The 22,747-nt window shown below is 39.5% G+C and overlaps 1 protein-coding gene across 4 annotated transcripts in view; it reads left to right on the top strand.

Annotated features, from left to right (window-relative positions):
• Nucleotides 1–22,747, top strand: part of LOC135222616 (dynamin-binding protein-like) — a 334,340-nt gene that overhangs the window by 168,780 nt on the left and 142,813 nt on the right. For all 4 annotated transcript variants that reach the window (XM_064260713.1, XM_064260714.1, XM_064260712.1 and 1 more), the window contains 4 exons: nucleotides 3,639–5,749; nucleotides 16,054–16,161; nucleotides 16,343–16,491; nucleotides 16,982–17,149. In XM_064260713.1, the coding sequence (XP_064116783.1) occupies nucleotides 3,639–5,749; nucleotides 16,054–16,161; nucleotides 16,343–16,491; nucleotides 16,982–17,149 (2,536 nt within the window). The remainder of the gene's footprint in view (nucleotides 1–3,638; nucleotides 5,750–16,053; nucleotides 16,162–16,342; nucleotides 16,492–16,981; nucleotides 17,150–22,747) is intronic.

Here is a 22,747-nt window from a genome sequence, read left to right on the forward strand (position 1 = left end):
GTGGCTTCTCCACTCGTAGATGCTGGATCAGTGCGTCAGTAGGTGTTAGGCTCAGGTACTGCGTCATCACCTGTGTATGACGTAGGCTTGGCGCAGCCTGCTGTGGCTTGCATAGCAGTTGCGCCTTCATATCTCGGTGGCAGAAAGGTTGCACAATCGAGGGCGTTCAGCTCTGGGGTTTTGATTCCAGGTGTACACCTGTTGGTGGAGATTGCGGCAGAGGCAGGCGGTGCGTGATCGCTTATTGGCAATGGTGGTTTTGCGCAACCATCGGGGGTTGGCTCCGGTGCAGGTTCAGGTATGTTGGGTAAGGTAGCAAAGGGTACAGAGGTAGTGGGTTCCCCTTCTTCAGGGCTAGGTTTTCTTGGTGGTCATCTCTTTTCCTGCTCCGGTGCTGCCGGACAAGTCTGATGGGGAGGGCTACTAGAAGATGAAGAACAAGCTCCAGAAATTGCTTTTCCACAGACTAGCGCAAGCGAGTACAAGCGGATGGTAGACTTCATTCATTTACTGTATCCGCAGTCTAAAGCTCCGGAGGAATTGGTACTGCCTAATCAGGCAATGTTTGAAGCCAGCGGTTCCCCAAACTTCTAGTAAGTTAGTTTGGCTCGGTCGTGTCGAGCAAGGGTTGAGGGAGGCGGACACTAGGTTAGAAATACTCATAGGGTTAATAAACAGGATTCAACCTTGTTTCCTATTCTGAAGGGGTTATACGGTGTAGCTGGTAAGCCTTCTGCTGGTAATAGAGTGCCTCTTAATGAATCAGTGGAAGCTCTTCTATCTAGGGTTCCATCGGCATCTTGGCTGGTAGGGGTTTCCTTGCGTAAAGCAAGTTTTTTGGAGGACACTTCCACAATCAGTCTGAAGCGTTGTCCCATTCCATGTGGATGTTGTCGGGCTTAATGGGTTTTTTGAAGCAGGAAGGGTATGTTCCTTCGGATCCGGTTTTGTTCGACAACCTGATCACCTCCATGTCGATGGGATTGGCATACCAGGCCAACATTTCAGCGGGGTGCACTACATTCTTTGGCAAGAAGAGGATGGATTTATATTTGAGTCATCTGCCTCCTCATTTTCCAGACGTTAATAAGAGGGTTCTGTCGAGAGCTCCCCTTGGGCTAAGCGATAGTCTGTTCAAGGAGGAGGACGTCAGCAATGGTAAACTTTGTCTCTTTGACTTCGGCTGTAGAGTCGCAGCAAGCAATAATCCGTGTTGTGGTGCAGGGAGCTAGGTCCCCTAGAAGTACTAGGATGCCTTCACTGTTGGTGGGGGATGGTGTTTGTCTCCTCTAGGTAGTTGTATAGCCTTTCACTGATGATACCTGTTAGTAACTTCCACATTATTGGTAGGCAGGTGATAGGTCTGTAGATACTGGCTATATTTCCCTTGCTCTTGTCTTTTTGTACTAGGATGTTCTTCCTGTGATGATCCATTTGGGCACATGGTGATTTGTGATACAATGCTGGAGTTGTTCTGCTATTCGTGGGTGTAGAGCCTTGAAGTTTTTGAGCCAGTATCCATGGACTTCATCGGGACCTGGGGCTTTCCAGTTTGGCATTTTCTTTAGTTGGTGTCTGACTGTGTCTGTCGTGATCTCTGTGAATCTTTGTTTTATTATCCCTGTTTCTTCTTCCTTGACTTCCTGGAGCCATGTTGCATGTTTGTTGTGTGATACCGGATTGCTCCATATGTTTTCCCAGAGTCTCTTACTTGGTTCGGCTTCAGGAATTTCTTGGTGGTTGTCTTCCCCTCTTAGTTGGCTGTATAGTCTTTTCTGGTTGGTTCCAAATAGTTTGTTCTGTTGGTATCCCTTATTCCTGTTCATGTACCGTTGGATCTTATGTGCTTTGGCTTTAAGTCTCTGTTTTACATCTTCTATTGTGTTGTTTAGTCCCCTCTCTTGTACTTTGTATTATTATTATTATTATTATTATTATTATTATTATTATTATTATTATTATTATTATTATTATTATTATTATGCAAAAGTATTAATACACATATACACATGTACCAAAGAAATTCTCTCATCTTAAGTGGGCAACACTCTCCCCCTACAGTCACATTACTTGATATATTTTACAGCTGGTGGACCCCAGCCACCTCAACTTGGCTACCTGGAGTTCAAAGACAAGATGCAGGGTAGAATGGATTTTCCTTCATTCTTACATAATTTTTTTATTTTTAATGAATTGGTATTATTGCTGTTTACATTAATATTTATATTTGAAAATTAGTAAATCATTTATCCTACAAAAAAAAACATACATCTCTGTAAGAGAGAGAGAGAGAGAGAGAGAGAGGAGAGAGAGAGAGAGAGAGAGAGAGAGAGAGATAATTATCCTTATTTTGAAAGAATGAAATGGAAAGATTGTGGTAGTATTTCTGTAAACTACTATCACATATGATTTTTGTAACTACATTACTATTACTATTATCTCAGTAGAGAGAGAGAGAGAGAGAGAGAGAGAGAGAGAGAGAGAGAGAGAGAGAGAGAGAGAGAGAGAGAGAAACACACTCCCTCCCCTCCTGTCAGATTACTTGATATATTTGACAGCTGTTGGACCTCAGCTTGGTTCCTGGAGTTCGAAAGAATGATTCATGGAGACAGGGATTTCCATCATTTCATTCTTACATAATTTTTTAATCAATAAACTAAAATCTTACTAATTCACTATAGTATTTTCTTTAATGAATTGATTGCTGTTTGCATTAATATTAATATTTGAAAATTAGTAAATCATTTATCATACAAAAAACATATATCTGCGTAAGAGAGAGAGAGAATTATTAATGCTATTATGTGATATCATTTAATCTTATTAAATTTACTGATACAGTATTGATCAGTATTAATACTTTAAGATTAGTAAATCATTTTTGTATCATAAAAATGTATTTAGTCATGAAAATAGCATGAAAATACACTAATTAGTGATTATTTATCGTCAGAAAAACCCACAAATGGGCGAATTCCCCACAAATAATAGGTAGGTATGGGCCAGAGAGAATCCGTGAATACAGGGGGCCCACTGCAGTTTTATCGCTAAAAGTGCATATAGTCCTGAAAATTATATGAAAATACAGTAATTTGTCAATATTTCTCAGTGAAAAATACTCGAATGTGCAAAATTTCCACAAATAAGGGGTAAATATGGTCCATAGAAAATCTGCGACTAGGGCAGTCCCTGAATCATGAATCTGAGAATATTGGGAGTTGACTGTATCTAATTGCTTGGTAAGTATATGTAATATCTAATATTATTATAAAAGTGTCATTATTTGGATACTTACTTACTGTTGAAGAAGACCCTACCCAGCCTCCCCACAACTTAGTTGGCTATCAAGGAGAATTCTAACAAGAGCTGAAACACTTGAAATACACCTGGTGGAAAACAGGTGTAGTAGACAGTCATTCAGGCAGCCATTCAATCTTTTGTGTGAATGCTGACTCACCTATTGGAATGGAGATGTAAGCTATCTTTAACAGTAAGTAAGTATCCAAATAATAAATTTAGTATGAAAATTTATACTATTTAATTATCAAATAAGTAATGCTATTAGCATTTCTTTATTGCTGATGTATGCAAATGAAATCTCCATAGATTAATTACCACTTCATTGATTTTCTTTACAGAGGGGAGAGCAATGGATCTACTGGAATATTTCCCTGTGACTTTGTTGATATTATTGAGACTTCAAATGTGCCTTCACCATCTGCCCTCTCACAGCAAGCCCCAGCTCCAGACTATTTTCCTGTTGATAATTACCAAGACCCAGGCAGTGATTTTCTAACAGACAGGCCTGGAAACACAGTAGCGTCCACTGAAGTACCTTATGAAGTCAATGCTGGCCAGTTAATGTCTAACATTAGTGATGCAGACTCTAGTTCTGTTAGAGCAATTATAGAACCCCTTTCCTCTGACCCTCCTGCCACTCTGTCCAAAACATCCACTCACTGGAAGACCATTGATGCCAGTGATGATATTGATTTGCTTGATGATGATTATTTTAAGCAGAATATGCCTGGTTTATTCTCCTCTGGTTCTAACAAAAATGCCACAAGGGGCATGTGTGATCCTCAGCTAATTATCCCTCCTTTCAGCCAAGAAAGTGCCTCAGATTCTTTCACTAACTTGAAACCAAGATATGAAAATGTTTCAGGTTCCTTTGCAGCTTATGTGAACAGAGAAAATACTCAGTCTGATGAGCCATCAGATACATTATACAGATATGAGAACATAAATGAAGACATTGTTACAAAAACAAATTCTGACCAGTATGAGAGTGCTCCAGATGCTGATTTGAATGGTTTTGGACATGTTCAGCAAATGAGTGCCTTAGTTAATACTCAAGATGGTGGATGTGAAGATCTGCTCAATTCCTTATCTAAGGAAGTAGAGGAGTATTTTTCACAGAACATGTTAAACAATAATAAAGACAATGTAACTAATAACAACAATGTTCACAACAACCTGATTAAACAATATAGCACAATGTCGTCTCCAGGCTACAATGAGGACAATACGGGAATTGAACCATATGGCAAAGCAATCTTTTCATTCAAGGCACAGTATCCTAATGAACTAACTTTCAAAAAGGGAGATATCATACATCTTCTGAAACACATTGACTCTCATTGGACTCTGGGACAACTTGGAAATTGTAAGGGAATATTTCCTACATCTTATGTAGACATAATTGTGAATTGCCTTCATAATGAAGAGGAGATGTTTTTAGCTAGAGCTGATACTATGGCACAGCCATATTTAGGTTATGCTAAAGCAGAATATAGTTTTGAAGGAGTTCAAGCAGGTGATGTGACAATGTCAAAAGGAGATATTTTGAAAGTGATAAAATTTGTTGATGATAATTGGGTTATAGCTGAAAATTTGAGTGGTTCAAAAGGTATGTGTCCCCAGAATTATCTCTCAATGCTGTTTGAGTTAACTTCAAAACCACAAGAGATCAGTTCTCAAATACCAGATGCATCATCAGAGCAAAGTTGTGAGAGAGAATCTAGGCAACTCATGCAAACTACCACACCTTCCTCTCGGTCAAGAAGTGCCTCCCCATACAACATGGCAGGAAGTAGAAGGTCCTATAATAAGGGTGATTTTGGAAGTATTAAACAACAGGAAGTGGAATCAGTTCTTGCAAAAAATATAGCATCCCTAGATACAGCATGTAAGAGTACTACACTCACTGATAAAAGACCCAGTGAAAGTGTGTTTACTGAGAGAGAAGTATCAGAACTTATGACAAAATCCGAAATTGGACCTCCAGTCATACCACCTAGAGTGTCCAGGTCTTTGTCAGGTGGTGCTGGACCTACCAGCACAGCTTCTGATGCTAGCAAGTCTGAAGAATGTAATTCTGTAGCAGATAAGAAACCAGCTGTAGCTCCTAGAACTAAAAATATTCCTCCAGTGCCACCCAGAGTTAGTGTCGGGAAAATTAACTCTGTGAAATCAGTATCAAAAGAAGATGAGCAGGAAATTACCAGTACTGAAATTTTCACTTCAAAATCTGTACAACCTAAGCCTCCTGCTGAGCCAATTTATTCCAAAGTTTTGAAGCCCCAATCAGGCAAGACTTTATCATCTAATAAACTCCAGTTACGATTATCAAGGAGGGAAACAGTTTCTGGAAGTGGTCAGTTGATTCGTGGTGATAGTGCAAGTAGTGCTTCGTTTCCAGATGATGTATCTAATGTCTCATTGAATAATGAAGGAACATATCCGTCTGGTATGTAACTGTAGATTGTGTTTAGCCTTAGATTTTGTTATCATTATGGTTGCTGTAAGTGTGATAAAGCTGTAGATTTTGTGAAGTGAACTGTTAAGTACATAATTCCAGAGGGCTTTTTCTGTTTGTAACATTAACTACATTGGAGGTCAGTCACTTCTTACTGTATATTTTTTATAATGTTGAAAGATAGCTTTATCTTTGTGCCTGTAGGTGAGTCAGCATTCAAATAAAAAGGCCGCTTGGCTGACTGGGTTGACTGTTTAGTTCACCTGTTCTTCACCAGGCTTGTTTTGAATGTACGTATTAGCTCTTGTCAGATTTTAATGCCGCAGCAATTTGTGATTGCTGATATTTCGATTGTTTAGGAGATACCTGTTTTCATGGTATTGTAACTGTGCCTTTGTTCTTGAGAATAACTTCCATAGGAAGCAAAGTCACGAATGTCAAGCTGTGTAGATGATTACTGTGTTAGCAGGATGGTTAATTTTGAATTAGAGAGACACCCTGTTTATGCTGGCAGCAGATATCTGTCTAATTTTGAATTAGATAGACACACTGTTTATGCTGGCAGCAGGTGTCTATAGTGTGATCTTGAAAATAGGTGTGAGAAATGTAGGATATGATCAAAGGACTTTACGCTTGTTTTTTAGTCTTAGAAGAGAAGGGAAGGAGATAGATCGAGAAAGCAAGTACAGGCAGTCCCTGGCTATCGACGGGGGTTCTGTTCTCTGTGGGTGGTGATAAGCGAAAACCAGCATTAACTGAAACTGCAATTTATGGCACTTATGGTGCCGATAACCAGTTAATGGCACTTCTGTAAGGTATGTTATGGTGCAATAACTATTGTCGGCACCTTATGGCGCCGATGACCAAAACTCAGCCCATTATGGCGCCACAAATCGCCAATTTTATGGCGCTACACAAAGACCATAAACCGGATCGCCATTAACCGAGACCGCCAATAATTGAGATCTGCCTATGTAGTTTAGTCAGGGCATAATTTATCTTTGTTCCTGCTTCTTAATTATGTGCCTTTGCCTTTGTTGTCTCTACTCAGTCTCCAGCTTTTTTCTCTGCTACTCCTTTAGCTAGACTGGAGACTTCTTCAGCTCCTCTTTCAGTTCAGGAAAAGCATTTCAAGAAGTTAGAGCGGAATTAGAGTCAGCAAAAGCTTTAACATAGTTATATAGACCTGTTCCGTGTCCCCCTTTATTATGCAATCTTTTCGTGTTCCCCTTGTAAAGGTACAGTGTCGGTGCATTTGCCCTTAGGGCCCAAACTCAGGACTGGCCTGCAATAATTTGGGGCAATGTAGTTCTGTGCCCTCTGTCACCTTTCTTTCATTTACCATAGTATTCTGATACCTGTTTAATGCAGTCATCAAGGGATAATTTTGGTAATTATAAATCTTATCATCAGTTTCAACATCTCTGGTATAGGTATCTACTAAGATGATGTTAGCACTGCCTGGACTAATAAGCATAGTTATAGGCAGTGTTATTAAAAAATTATGTTTGTGGTGAGCTGTTCTAAATTTGGTGTTATATTAACTAGGTTATTGAACTGATCTCTTTGACTTCTATTTCATAATCCAAAGCTTTGTCTTTTACAGGCAGTCCCAGGGTTATCAGTGGGGTTCTGTTTTGATGGCGCGATGATAAGCGAAAATCACCAATAACTGAAACTCAGTGATTTTCGGTGTTTATCGGCACTGATAACCAGATTTTGGCACCAATAATCAGTTAATGGCACCTCTGTTAAGCATGTTTCAACGACGATAACTGAAAATCGGCTCATTTCGGCAACGATTGGTTTTTGGCACTAGACAAGGACCATTGACCAGATCGCCGATAACTGAGGCTGCCGATAACGGGGGACTGCCAATATTTATCTTTCTCTTTGAAATGTACCTGTGTAATCTTTACATTTGCTTTCTTTGGCTGTTGACGAGTATCTTCCTTCAGCCTCTGGTACATCTTTTTTTTTTTGGCTATTGATGAGTCTCTTTCTTCTGCCTATGCTAATGTTTTCCTTTCCATTTTTTCATTGTTTGGAATCTTTGGTTGATTCTTAACTAGATGCCTTTCTAGCAGTGTTACTTACAAGATTTCTGTCTTTGAGGGGTATGTCGAGACTTTCATGTTAGGCAGGTTGTCAGGTGTTGTTGGCACTTCTTTTCCCCCTTCCTTAAATCCTTCTCTTTTCTGTGGTGTCTATAGGCGTTTTGTTTTCTTTTGCTTATTCGTGGTGTAGTCTCAGGTGAGCCATAGCAGTCCGTGTTTCTTCACTTTCCTCTTCAGTAGAACCAGACTAGTTTTGAGGAGTCATCCACTGCTACCCTGACTCCTGGGATGACAGAAGAGGAGATTGAAACGGAGTCTCCTGTTTTACAGCACTTGCTAAAAGGAGTTGTGCTTTGCTTTATCCTTATTTAGTGGAGGAAAGAGATTTAGCAGAGACTAGGTCTCTTGTTATCTTCAGGCATTTCTGTTCCCATTAATTCTTTGAAGAAATCCAGATATTCTCCCCCAAAATAAAGTGCAACTCATTGAAATTTCTCAGGCTATGCTGCACCAAGCTTGTTTTAAGAATACTATAGTGTCTGTCTTAATTGTTTTTTGAAGTTGCCGCCTGTTATGATATGGGCGCATATCATAAAAAGACATGCTCTTAAGATTAGCAAAGTGCTTTCAACAATGTTGAGACAGATTTTGTCTAAGTTACTGTTTAGAGTTAAATAAATTTTATCTTTTGTTGAATTTCTGCTCAGTATGATAGCGTAAGGAGTATGTAGCACCAGCTGGAATTTAGTATGGGGAGAGTCATTAGAGATTTTGACTTGATGGACTAGGCCTTTTCAGAAATGGGGGCCAAATGGTCACATGCTTATACTAACACAGTTTTGAAGAAGAGAGAACAATTATGCTTGTATCTATTATTAAATGTTTATCCCACACAGGAGATGGGACCTACTTTGGTTTATAGAGATTTTTCAGCTGCTTAAACTTGTTGGGGACCTGTTCAGCCCTAAGGTTTTAGAAGGCAGACTCCAGGCCCTCTGGCATTTCTGGAGAGGCTTAGCACTATGGTGGTGGAGTTACTGAAGGAGAGTTCAGTAATTCCTTTTTTCAGTTTCCCCTCCATTGACATCATTTCCTATAGCCTTTCCTTCATATCTTCACCAACAATAGAAACTTCTTGTTCTGGGAAAGAAGCAGATGATCAGGTGTAGGTAAAGTCCCTGGGGTTTTTACAACAGTGGTCTTTTGGTGTATGGTTATTGAATTGTTGTGTGGTTGTTGTCCTTGTTCGGTTGTTTGTGTTGTGTAATGACAGCTAACCTAGCCTAGCCTAGCCTAGCTATATATCCAGCAGACAGTAGTGCAGCTCCTCACCTTGAGTGTGTGGTAAGTACAAGTGTGGTTTTAAGAATTTTTTTTTGTTTTTAGCTTGTGTAATCCCGCCACATTATTTATTGGTGCCCAACGTGGGGCTGCTGGTGTGGCAGCTCTAGGACGATTGGTGTGGTGGGTTGTATGATTGGTGAAGAAAGTGAGTTTGGAAGGTTTGACTGAAGTGGAGAGGCTGAAGGAAGAGTTGCAGTTGTTGAGGGAAGTTAAGGAAAGAGTGGAAGAAGAGAATGAGAGGTTGAGGGTAGAGTGTGAGGAGCTGAAGAGCGAGTTAGAGGAAATGAGAGGAATGCTAAGGAGTGCAAAAGTGGAAGTGAAAGAAGAAGTGAAAGGAGCAGAAGAGAAAATGGTTGAGAAAATGGACACAAAATTTGGAGTAATGATGAATGCAGTGCAGATGATGAAGGGATTCATGAGAGAGGGAGCAGTAGGAGATAGGCCTACTTGGGTATTGTGATGGGCCAGGAGCAATTAAGAAAGTGAAAAAACAAGTGGATGAGAGTACAAGTGACGGAAGGTGATTTGGTTGTGATAAGTAAGGGAAAGAAGGGGCAGAGACAGGATAAGGATAAACCTGAGGACAAGAATAAAAAGGGGGCTGAGGACAAGAAGACGACTAAGGGAAAGAAGGTTAGTAAGGATGACGGACAGGATGAGACTAGGACTGAATACTACAATGGGGAAAGGGCTGAGAGTGATTTAGATGGCAGAGTGGAAACAGGTAGGTAGAAAGAAGGAGGGTAAGAAGAGCGTAATCAAGAGCTTGGATGTTAGTATGGAAGTTGATTCGTTGTATTCGGACGAGGTTAAGAGGGATCAGAATGGAAGTAGCAAAAATGAGAGTGAGAGTGAGTGGGAAGTATGAAAGACTGTGTATATTAGAGGGGTACCCTGATGTGCACAATATGAGGAATATGGTAGTAGGGACATAGGGGACTTTTTTAAGGAATATGAGAAGTATTGTGTGGCTAAATATGCGGATAACGAGAGTTGGGAAGCTTTTTGACGGGATTTTGTTGCATATGTATGGGGTAATTATGAGTGTAGGGAATGTGCCTTATGAGAGTGTGAAAGCCAGGATTGTGGAACAGGTGAAGAGGATAAAGAGTAGCGTTAGATATAGGAGAAAACATGATTTTGAGGAGGCAAGAATGAATGTTGGTGAGTCTTTGTCAGTGTATATATACAGGTTGGAAACATTAGCTAGGAAAAAGTTTGGGGACGAAGGGATAAATAGTGTAAAGAGTTAGTGCGAAAGTTGTTAGCGATTGTACCAGAGAGCGTATGAGAGTTTATAAATCTGAAAAAGATTATGAGTCAGGCAGGGAATTCGGGAAACTAGGTACAAAGGAGATTCAGTAGGGTGGGTCCTTTAGTATGCGACAGTATGTTCGGGAGAATGCGATGAGTGAGTGGTTGAAAGTGAATAAATGTGAGCCGAGTGTCAGTGAACAAATGGGTCTGGGAGTTCGAAAGTTAGTGTTGGTTCATCCGTACAGAAGTACAGATGACCTGAGTGGTTTGGTAGCAGAAATAGGGGAGATGTTGGGACCAGAGCTAGATGTCGATGAAGTAGTTAATTAGACTTGGGAGGATAGTAGTGAGGGAGATAATGGGGATTTAAATGAAAGCGGTTTGGAAGAAGTGGATGGCGATGTAACAGAGAGAATGTATGAGGGTCCCCAAACAAGATCCAGGGGGCCTCCATCCGAGCATCCTTGAATTTGGAAAGGCGATTTAGTGTGGATGTTGCAAGAGTAAGGAGACATTGTCAATTGTACCGGGGGAGGTAATATGGAGGAGTGATAATGGTGGTTTATATTTGACAAAATCTCTGAGGGTTGCGTGAAAGAGAGAGAGAGAGATTGGTGGAGGAATAAATGGAAGTGGTTTAATGGCGGTTGTGAGGCGTGTCTATTGTGGCGCTCGCTGTGTATATGAGTGGCGAGCATTGGTTACAAGCGTCGGGAAAAGTGAGCGTGTCTGGGAGCAGAGCCGGTGCTGTTCAGTCAGAGTTGTTGGTATCAGTAATATTGATGTTCAGTTATTTCGTGTTTTTTGAAGCTGTTGTTTGAATTGTTGTTGGTATTGTATGTTTGAAGGTTGTTGTGCCTGTGTTGTTGAGTTTGTTGTGCTTGTGAGTTCTGTTGGGTTGTAGATGAGTTGTTGAGTGTTGTGGTTGTGGTTCCTTGATATTGTAGGCGGTGTGTTGACTTGTGTGGTTATTATTTTTTGGTATGGATAGCGATTATTTGTGCAGTGGTCTTTTGTTGTATGGTTATTGAATTGTTGTGTGGTTGTTATCTTGTTCGGTTGCTTGTATTTTGTGTTATGATGGCTAGCCTAGCTTAGCCTAGCCTAGTTATACAGTGGACCCCCTGTATTCGCTTTCTCCGGATTCGCGGACTCACACATTCGCGGATTTCTCTTGGGAATGTTTCCCCACATTATTCGCGGAAAATTCGCGCAATCACGGTATTTTTCTACAAGAAATATCCACAAATTCCTGGTTTTTTCAATCAATTTCATCATAAAATGCATTTTTTGTGATAAAACTATTAAAAAAACCAAGTATGAAAATTTGTAGGGGTTTTTCTTGAGTTTTAACTAACAAAATAGGCTGTTTTTAGCGTTTTTATGGGGGTTCCAAACATTCGCTGGTTCTAACTATTCACGGGGGGTCTGGTACGCATCCCCCGCGAATACAGGGGGACCACTGTATATCCAGCGGACAGCAGCACAGCTCCTCACCCTGAGTGTGTGGTAAGTACAAGTGTGGTTTCAAGAGTTTTTTGTTTTTAGCTTATCTAATCCTGCCACAGTTGCATATAATCAACTTCAACATAGTTTTGACAAGTCAACTGATCAGGAAAGGGCATTCTCTACCAGCAGGGTGGGCATTACCTCCACAAGTTTGCTTGTCAGTGTAGAATCAGTTTGGCTCTCCAAACTTGGACTTGTTAGCATCATGGATGAACAGGAATGGCCAGTCTATTGTCCCACCTTGCAGTGCCCGCAGGCTTTGACAGTGGACATGTTTCTTCAAGATTGGTCCAATTTAGATGCATATACCTTTCCTCCTTTAGCAGTTGTAAAGAAAATGTTGAACAAGTTTCAAATGCAAAGAACTGCACAGTGACATATATTTTTTGTGGTTCCTTTTAACCCCTCTGCATGCCACAGTCTCCTCAGAGTGAGAGGGCCTTTAATGCATCTTGGAATGTATCCTTGATCAGAAGAGAAACAACCTTACCTTAGTATAAGAAGGAGCAGCTTGTGTATTACTCTTGCTGCCATTCTAAAGGGATTTCCAGCATCCTATCTCTAGACATTATAAAGATTTTTGCTTTCTTAGGTATAGTAAGAGTTTTGGTGTTGGCTATTGTGGGTCATAGATCCATGCATTATTGAGGTGTTGAGATTGTTTGAGATTGAAGCCCACAGAACTCAATATCAGTCTCTCTCTGGACTTTGAATGAAGTTGTAAGATTTTATCTGCATTTCCTGTTGAGCCTTTGAGATCAGTTCCACTGAAGTATTTATGTGTGAAAACACTTTTTGGTAGCACTAGTGACAGTTAAAGTTTAAGTTAATCGCAAGTATTCTCCTATAAGGTAGGCTGCTGTGAACAGTAGACTTTTATCTTTTTTGCCATATTCAGAACTAAGAGTGATGTTCAGGCTAAGTTAATATCAAGGATTGTAAGAATTCAGAATTTGAGTTCTTTTGTGGGGAATGCAGAGGAAGCACTTTTCTGTCCTGTTCAGGCAATTCAGATTTATTTAGATAAGTTTAGATCTATAAGGAGCAAAGTACATAAACCATTTGTTTTAATGTTGCTAGACAAATATTTGATCAGGCTAGTGCATGAGAAACTAGTTCTAGATCTTGTACTTCTATTGGAGGTAACATTCATAATGTTGGTTCTTCATTAAGTTTTTTGGCAAATTTGTCACTTGATTATGTGATTGATGCAGTGCAGTAGAATGCAATATGGATTATTCTGCTCACTACCTGAAGGATCTAGAAATTGTGTTCAAGAACTGTAAAGCCCTTAGTCTGTTAGTGATAGCTGGTAAAGTCTTTTCTTGAACTAAAGACGAAGCAGTCATTTTGACTTTATTATAAAGCTCAGGTTTTGATTTTATTGGGAGCATGAAGGTACATCTGTTGTACAGAAGAGTACCTTTATACTTTAAGTTATTTATTTTTCATTGACTGTCAGTTGGGGCGCTTTCAGACCCAGGCATGAAGGTCTCTTCATGTTGCAAGCAAATATGAGAACCTTCCTCTCTGAATGGAATCTACTAGTAATGTCCGAGAAGGATTCAAAATCTGGCAAGAATGGTTGGGTTTGATGCAAGAAACCTCTGGCTCATTTGGCTGAGTGGATTTTTTCTAGCTGCACTACTCATCATTTTATCTTTTATATGGGAATCAGCTATTTTTAACAGTAGGTAAAGAGTCATCTCAAATAATAAGAGTTTGTATGAGAAAAAATTCATTATATATTTGGATACTTACCTTCTGTTAAAATAGACCCATCCCAGCTTCCCCACAACTTAATGGCTGTCATGAAGAATTCTGACAAGAGATAAAACATTCAAAACATACCTGGTAGAGAACTGGTGAACTAGACAATCATCCAAGTTAGTAAAGGGATCTTCTTTTATTTGATATGTATGTAACTTTGATTGTTTCTCACTTGTTTAGCTACCATATATTTCCATGTATAAGACGACCTTTAGATAAGACGAGGTAATTATCATGAGTTCATCTCGTATCTGTAGTATAGACGACTGCTAAGTTACAAAACCGTATTGGTTAGCTTTTGGTTACCGTATATACTAGCATATCATGTGACTTTTGAAGACCTAATTTTGAAGTTAATTTTAAGGGGGTTGCATCTACATGAGAAAATAAAATTAGCTTATGCAGTATTCACATATTAGTAACTTGATATAACTGCAAAGATAACGAATAGTATGCATCTTTTCCATCGATCTCTGAAAAAAGTTATGCTTTACTTCACCATATCCAATACTACTGTACAGGCAGTCCCCGGTTACCGGTGGGCATTCAATTCCAACAGCTTGATGATAAGCAAATATTGCCAGCAACTGAAAATCGGCAATTTTTAGACAAGAATATACAATCTTATATTACTGTATAGTATTATTATAAAGTAAAAACAAAGTAATCAGTGATTTGGTTTGAAAAAATCAGTTGAGGATGGAGGAAAGTTTGTTTTGCCATATTTAACTCGATTCAGAGCAATTTTCTTGCTTCTCATTATATGAAGTGTGTTAAGTCAAAACGTGACTTGAATATATCATGTTGTGAACTAAATTTTGTTATTTTTTCATTAATAGATGGCATTGGGCGCATTTTTTTTTTAATTAACTTATTCCGTTTGCTTTCAACGTATTTCTTCATAATATGAGCTTTACGTATTTATTTTTAATCTGTGTGAAAACAGCAATATAATGTGTTCTTTCATGGCCAGTATTTTTTTTTTTATTAAAATGGTTTCTTCTCCACTATTATTTACTGTCAATTTTCATCCATGTTGCTGATGCACGAGGATTTATAGTCATTCAAAGCTTGAACATTGTTTTCTCAGCTTCAGCTACAACTTGCAGCTTAAGTTTAGCTGTATATTTCCTTGCCAATCTTTTCTCCATAACAAATAAGGGTATGCAGTAGTGTAATGTAAAAATATATTAGTTCTATTCTACTTAATATAATTTGTAACTTAAATACAGCAATTATTTACTGCCATACGATGGTTGAAATGCAACCAAAACAGCTGTTGTTATCCAATTTGGTTGTTCATAGCAAATCAACTTTTTTTCATTTGGTTGTTTACGGCTGTACACATGCAACGAGTATACCATTACTAACAATGCTTTTATCATTGTCTTTTACTTTTTAACTTATTTTTTATCATTGTCTTTTACTTTTTAACTTATTTAACTAGAAGATGGGATAAAGAGATGCAGGCAGAGGTTAGTCTAATGTATGATAATTATCGTTCGTATGACCCAATTGGTCTAAACAGTTGTATGTAATCCAAAATTGTGTTAATTCATCAAAATGATAATGAATTTTTAATGAAAATGAACATAGGTTTCCTAAATGTTATTACTAGTACCATAATTATGCTGTCATTGAAGTCCCTGAAAGGTTACTAAAAGTTCAATGTTTCTGTGAGCACAACCATAACTCATTGTTCACATTTTCTCAGTGGGGTTTGCATACATATATGTTGATTTCATTAAAATGGAATTATTTCTTGAATATGCCAATAATATATAAGGTAAAAATAGTTTTACTTTATTATCAGTTTATATTATAATATGAATCTTTTTGTGTATGTCAGTGGTTATCGCACCGAGGCTGAGGCTAGCCTACCCAAAAACATTACTTAGAATTCAAGGTTTGGTTTTTAGAATGATAGTATAAGACAACTCCCAATTTTAGGGGTGAATTGTAGGATTTAAAGGTCCTCTTATACTCAGAAATATACTGTAATATATGTATTGCAATAAAATATTTTTTTAAAGTTTGCTAGGATAATTATTGTTCTTGAAATGTTGACAATTTTGGCTACTGGAATCTGACATAATTTTAACAAAAACAGTAAAAATATTTTTGTGCTCCAGTCATTTTTAAACTGCAGTGTTTGAGGTGAATTCAGTGCTTCAAGGAGAGTCAAAAATGTTGTAATGGGTCAGTGCTATGGGTTGAAGTAAAAGTTTATTCCATTTTATTTACTACTTTATTTTTACTTTTTTTACTGTTTATAAAAATTAAATTGGAGCAGAAATCTTATGATGATTTATTGAAGTATTGCTTTTACAAGATCCATCTTATTGGTTTGTCAAACAGAAGCTCAGAATGGGAACACCTCTCCTGCTATATTGCCACAAAGACCAGCTCCTCCACCTCCTCCAAAGCTTGAAGAGAGTGAAGAATATTATTCCTTGCCACCTGAAGGTATGGTATAAAGTATGTAGTAATATACTCTGTACATCGACAGCTCATGAGTGTTTGAAGGACATTGATATATTACCTTTAGTCATTTCCCTTTACCTTTTCTTATTTTATGATAACTTAAAATTTTAAATTCAGATGAAAAGAATCATTTTGCTTATTGGAATATTATTTTTGTCCATAGTTGAAAGTGATATCACTCAGACTTCAGTTAAATCATTGCATATGGACAGTGCAGCTTCCCAGGCCACCACATCCGTTAATACTGAAGATGATGATAATGGTCGATATGAAGCAATTGAAGAAGAAGTCAAAAGTGAAGAGGATGCTAAGGTGTGTATGTTTGTAAACTTGTAGGAAGCTGTTCACTCATCTTTGTTGCACTCAATATGCAGGTACTTCAAATTTCCATCAGTTCCTGTGATGCCAGGTTTATTGGTTAGTGGTAATAAAAGCCAATATTACTTTTACAAGTTGCCAACTTTTTATCAGTTTTAATATAGGTACATACCCTATTTTTGTATTTCTCCACTCTGTAACTAATTTGAAGTTTTAGGATCATTATGTAGAACAGCCACTTAAAGCGTGATCATTTTGAAATTTTTAAAATATTAGTTGTGTGCACTCTTGAAAAACATAGTGTGCAAATATTATTGTTGCCAATAATATTTTCAAAACCTACGTATGTGAAGTGTAATGATGAACTGTCATATTTTTTCTGAACCTTTTGTTTATGATAGTGTCAGTCTGGAAAAAAGTAAATTGTGTTTTCATATTAGATAATGTACTGAGAGAAAATATTTTGGCGTCTTTCCTTTTGTAGGTTAAACCAAGAGTGGATATACGTCGGGAGTTGATGCAAGAAATTGTAACAACAGAGCATGAATACATTCATGATCTTGAGGCACTCATGCAGGTCATACGGTTAGCCCCTTCACAAAAAGAATCACAGTCTGTGGACTTGGATGCCCTTATGGGAAATATCTCTCAGGTAATTGTTAATTTCTACTCTTCAGTTAAATAAAGGTTACATATTTTTTTCTTACAGCAGAGTTTTTGAATAACTGATTTACTCACATTTAATGTGGGAGTGTCCGTACATTATACAAACATGATTTACTGAAGCTACACAGGTTTGAATATGATATTATGTGCAAATTTTGCTATCAATAACTCATATTTGATGAATATTGCTTAGGAGTTGTCTTCCAATCAGGGGAATATTACTTACTGGGTGAACCCTTTTATTCACTAATAATTACACTATTACAGTAGGTATTACTGCATTGAGCACCAAATGATGTGGAAGTGTTGATGTTGCGTCAGTATTTGGAGCCTTTCATCTCTTCATTTCCTTTTTTTGGGTAAAGTTATGTACAGTAGACCCCCCATATTCGCTGGGGGTGGGTACCACACCCCTGCAAATAGCTAAAATCTGTGAATACTTAAAACCCCTTTAAAAATGCTTAGAACTGCATGTTTTGATAGTTAGAAAAAAAACTTTCAAAATGGTTATACCTGAGTATTTTAATAGTTTTATCAAAATGTGCAGTCACAAAAGATATATGAAAAAATAGTAATTTTAATTATACAACTTTCCCAGTAATTAAATAATTTAAGAGTTTCACTCGTCGGCAGTTAAAATCCCAAAATTTGCGGGTGCGCTAATTTTTTATTTGTTTTGGTAGGTAACATTGCTCCCGCCCACTTTTGGGGCAAGAGAGAGGAACAACATGGCAAAGAGTTCAGTTTTGTTTTCTGCTGGCTGATGGCTATAGTTATCAGTTGCAGTTATTCCTGAAAATTTTTTGGACTTTTCTTTTGTAATCGCAATGGGTGAAGTGCTCTGTTCTTGTATTAGCCGTCTCGACAAATCATTTAGATAGTGTTAGGTTCTTTGATAAAGAAGTAGTTTTTTTCTTTTTACTTCTTGTTAGTTTTTTTCTTTTTACTTTTTGTTTTTTCCTTGATGACCATCAGGTCTTAGCGTTTTCGACAATGTCAGACACAGGTTTGGCTAGCTTTAGGTATTGCGCTAGAGGTTGCAAAACTAGGCTAACCAAGGAATCGTATGATACTCACACTTTATGTACTAAACGTAGAGGGCTAGTATGTTCATTTGATGATAAATGTAATGAATGTGTTGACTGGGATGAAAGGAAGTGGAAGAGTTTGAAATCTCATTTAAAGAAATTAGAGAGACACAGGAAGAGAAGAGCTTTGATTAGGACTAATTCAAAATGAGCTAGCCAGGATTCTTCTGAATTGAATTCAGATTTGAGTATTCCTGTTATTTCCTTACCTCCTGCTCCCACTTCTCTTGTTAGCCCCTTCTTTACCGGGTGGGTGAGCAGAATGTAAACATTGCGTTTGCTGCCGATCCGAATCTCTCGCTAGTGTCCCTTGTACAAGGGACACTGGTGGTCGGTGAGAAAACTACAGTCTTGAATAGAAATTCGGTCTTACAGAATGTTGGTATATCCACCTGGAACATGCACATAAAGTATTATCAAAATAGAACAGTAAATAAGCACGAAATAACAAAAAAAGAGAGCAACAACTAAAGCGAAAGCCCCGCCGATAAATATGGAAATCGCAAATTTTATAGTATATCTCTCAAAAATTGGTCGATGTTGTTTTCTACGTTTTCTAAGATTAGTTTCATCACAGAAAACAACTTTAGGGGTATCAGGGGTATCTAAACTAATTTTTCAAGTTTCTTGTCCTCAGAAAAAATCGCTTTTTCGCTTTTTCTCTGGTTTGGTTTTTTATATATAAAGTTACTGTAAGGCTTTATTTTTACCTTCATTTATCTGGTGTTCATATCTTTTATTTGTAAAATGTAATAAGTGAATAAATAAATAAATACAGTAAATGATGATGCAACTGGTTTTATACTTGGGTAGAAGTTATTACATGTTTACGCTTGTCTGGTTTTGTGATTTTTTGTTGAGACGCAGTTCATCTGTCACCTACACACTACTATAAGCAGTAATAATATTTTTTTGGGTTCATCATACGTCTGGCATCGTGTCATACTGTTTATTTTGCTCCAAACTCTTCAAACCGAAATTACAGAATGATTGGAAGTCCCTATCTGAAAAGAGGAGTTTTGGTGGTACTCTTCGTACCACCTTTATGCACCCGGGGCGGTGTAGTAGACTTGAATGGTGGTACCCGCCTACCTTCAAACAAACTTTCGGTAATGAAGAGGTTAAGCCACCTTCTCCCCTTTCAGGCTCCCGCACTTCTGATCCCAACCCCATCACCAGTTTGGAAGAAAAGATTGATAAGCATTTTGCTCTATGGAGCAGCTTGGTGCGTCTGTGAAGGTCCTAATGGACAAGGCGAAAAGTGATAGTGTTGTGGCAGTGGAGAAGGTGGCTGTCTGTCTCACCGATGCTCCTGGCAAAGGTGCAGGGGAGGAGTCAAACTGGTAGCCCAAGGTAGGTTGGTGGGGTCTGCCCACGAGCAGTCACCCCCTCAGTTCAATCTGTTGTCACTTCCCAGGTTGCAACGGAGAGCCATTGGAAAGGTCTCTCCTTGGATGTGCATAACTTGTCGAGTTCGGATGACTCGTCTCCACGACGCCAGTTGTGTTTGGGGAGCAAGTCTCGGCCGTTCCAGAGAGGCGCTTCGGTTGCAGCTCCAGTGGTTCCTACTAAGAAGCCTAGGGATCTACACCCTTCTTGCAGTCATTGGGACAGCCCAGAGCTTTTTTTTTCCAACTGCCTCTCGAAAGTTGACGCTTCTGTGGTGCCCAAGGCTCCTCATCGCTCTTCGGCTCCTCTTCAAGCTCCTGTATCTGTCGTGCAAGCGTGCCCATCGGACATAGTTAAGCGCCCATTGGTGTCCGAGCTCCCTTCTGTCGTGCACCAGTTAGCACCTGCTTGTGTCGCGCAGGAGCTTCCGTTGACTCCCTCAGCTCCCGCTGCTGCTGCTGTTGAAACAGTAGATCCCATTCAGTCAAAGCTCGACAGTATTCTGCTTTTACTGAATAAGCCACTTTCTTCAGTTCAAGCTCCCACAACTCTGTAAGTGCTTGCGATGGTTCAGCGAGTGCCCACAATGGTTCAGCTAGCACCACGAGTAGTGATCAAAGCTTCCTTGGTATCGTCTCTTCAGATGCCTTGAGATGCTTCAGTGCCGCAATCTCCGATAGAGGCTGTTTCAACACGGACACAAGTTGACGCGGCCACACCTCAGGCTCCTGCAGATGTGGATCTTTCTCCTATTTTGACTGAAGACAAAGCTACAGAGGATCAAGAGGCTCCCTCTTCAGTGGATGTGGCTTTAATGAAGTTCTTGCTCGCCACATATCCGTCATTTTTCAAGCCGACTTCTCCATTGTCTCCTGAATCGACTTTTGTTATGGATAGTATGCCTTCTTTGAAACCCTGGAAGATGCCGAAGATGGTTTTGTCTTCCTCAGCTAAGGCTTTTAAAGAGATAGATGCTTGGCTTGCTGAAAAGAGGGAACAAAGCAAAAACTTTTTTTTTTTTTTTTCTACACGATATACAAACCCTTGGTCCTCACATAAGGGATTACTTTCAGCGTAGGCTGGAATACTGCTGTTAAATTCTTGAACAAGGTGGTTAGGCAGTAACTACCGTCTTGTAGGCGGGTAGACCCGCCTGCCTGGATGTAAACACTCCACTTTGCTTTCAGCCATCTTCCGATGAAGACGTATGTTTGTGAGCTCTTGCTGACTAGCCGTTAATTACAATTTTCCTGGTGGGTTCTTTAATTTTTTATTTTGAAGGAATTAGTACATATGTAATGTGTTTGATGTTAATAATTAATTAACTTGAATATGGAAACAAACTTTTTGTGATAGCCTTACTAGCTGCCTTTCTGCTTTGTGTTAAAAGTCGGCAGCAGGGGTGTGCCAATCCTTATTACATATTTTTGCCCATTAACGTTAGGACGAGACACGTATTCATCCGAAATTTACGCTTACGCTTTGGAAATTACTGATGGGAACTGTGGAGGTTTGTCCTTTATATCTTCTGGTATTTCCTCTTCTCCTCCTCCGTCCTTTCACTAGCTATTGGACGAAAATAGAAGAGGGGATTAGTGGTGTTGGTGTTTGAGGGATCTCCTCTCATTTCGGAAGGCGGTGCCCTTGGATGCAAGAGGAGTATTCTTTTTTTTTTAAATAATATTTTGTTCCTTTTACAGGCTAACAGTGGTGATAGTTGATTACTGCAGTAGATGGTTGGATATCTCTTCTTGTTTAATATCCTAACCTTGGAATTGTACCTGTGACTCGTAGCATGCTTTGATATCGGTCCTCGAGTGAGTGTACTGTTCCCCTGCTGGAAATCTTATTTGCCGCTGCTGTCCTGGCGTTTTGTCACTGGACAAAGCCTTTGTCACTGCTCTGTGATTATTAGCTCTATTCTTGCTGGTAAATGTACCTCATCCTGTAGAAGAAGTTTTGCAGAATTTGGAGAAGAGGAAGAGAGCTCGCTAAGTGTCGTCATCTTCCTCTTCGGAATTGTCATATTTTTAATCAGCGTCCACCCCTTTGACTTCTAAGGCTCCCTGCTGAAGAAGGAGATGGTAGTCTCCCACCCTAAGAAGTCACATCACGGAACTTCTAAGGGTCTGCCTCCTCAAACTGAGGAGGCAATTGGGTCTTCCGCTGGCTTGCCCTTTCCCTCGGGAGCAGGAGCCATCACGCTGTCCCCAGGGCCTAGCGTGTTGGGAGCCGTAGAAGCGCAAACTTCGGTTCACACTTCTGCAGTTAGTCCTAAAGGTTCTAACCCTAAGACTAGTTCTGTGTCGGGCGCTCATTTGCGAGTTTCCCCAAGTGCACATAAATTTATGGATTTGCATGCATCCAGAGTCGGTGACACTGAGTCCACTCACCATCATGACTCGGACACGGAGTGGAAGAAAGGAATGAGTTGCTCAGGTGACTCCCTATTTGCTGGTGATCACTCTCACAGTGATTGCTCAGTTCCCAAGGTTGACGTGATGGTCCTTTGGGACCGTGCATGCAATGAGACCGGTAGAGGATCCCCCATTCGGTCCTTTTGAGAAGTTTCGGCCTTGACGAAGATTTGGATGCGTTGGGAGGGTGACACCGGCCCTCTCTAGTCAGGTGCACGCTCAACCCCACCCAGACAATGGTCACATTTGTGTGACCGACCTGTCTCAGTGGCGGCGAACGTTTCACCTGCCATGTGAGAGTTTCGTAACCCTCCTTGGGAAAGCATTTTTCCAGATGATAACACTTTCCTAGACTCGCGTCATGGCCATCACAGCAGGTTGATGGCTGCCCATGACTCGCTTCTTCTAGTTCTGCTAGCTAGACAAGTGAGAGCGTCCAGTTGTCCTCACCTATTCCCACTACTTTGTATGGCTATGCCAGAGGGGCGAGGTGAATAGGAGGGATCCTGCAGAGTGCTCTCCATAGGATTCAGCGTTGGGGGACTACATTCCTGGAAAGGCGCATGAAATTTGTGCAGTGGTGACTTCATTAGCTTTTAGACATAATATGATGCTATCCTCCACTCTGCAATCGACATTCTGGAGGTTGAAATCAGTTTTCGCATCACATTTCTTAAAGGACGCAGAGAC

Source organism: Macrobrachium nipponense, chromosome 8, assembly GCF_015104395.2.
Source record: "Macrobrachium nipponense isolate FS-2020 chromosome 8, ASM1510439v2, whole genome shotgun sequence".
Classification (NCBI taxonomy): domain Eukaryota; kingdom Metazoa; phylum Arthropoda; class Malacostraca; order Decapoda; family Palaemonidae; genus Macrobrachium; species Macrobrachium nipponense.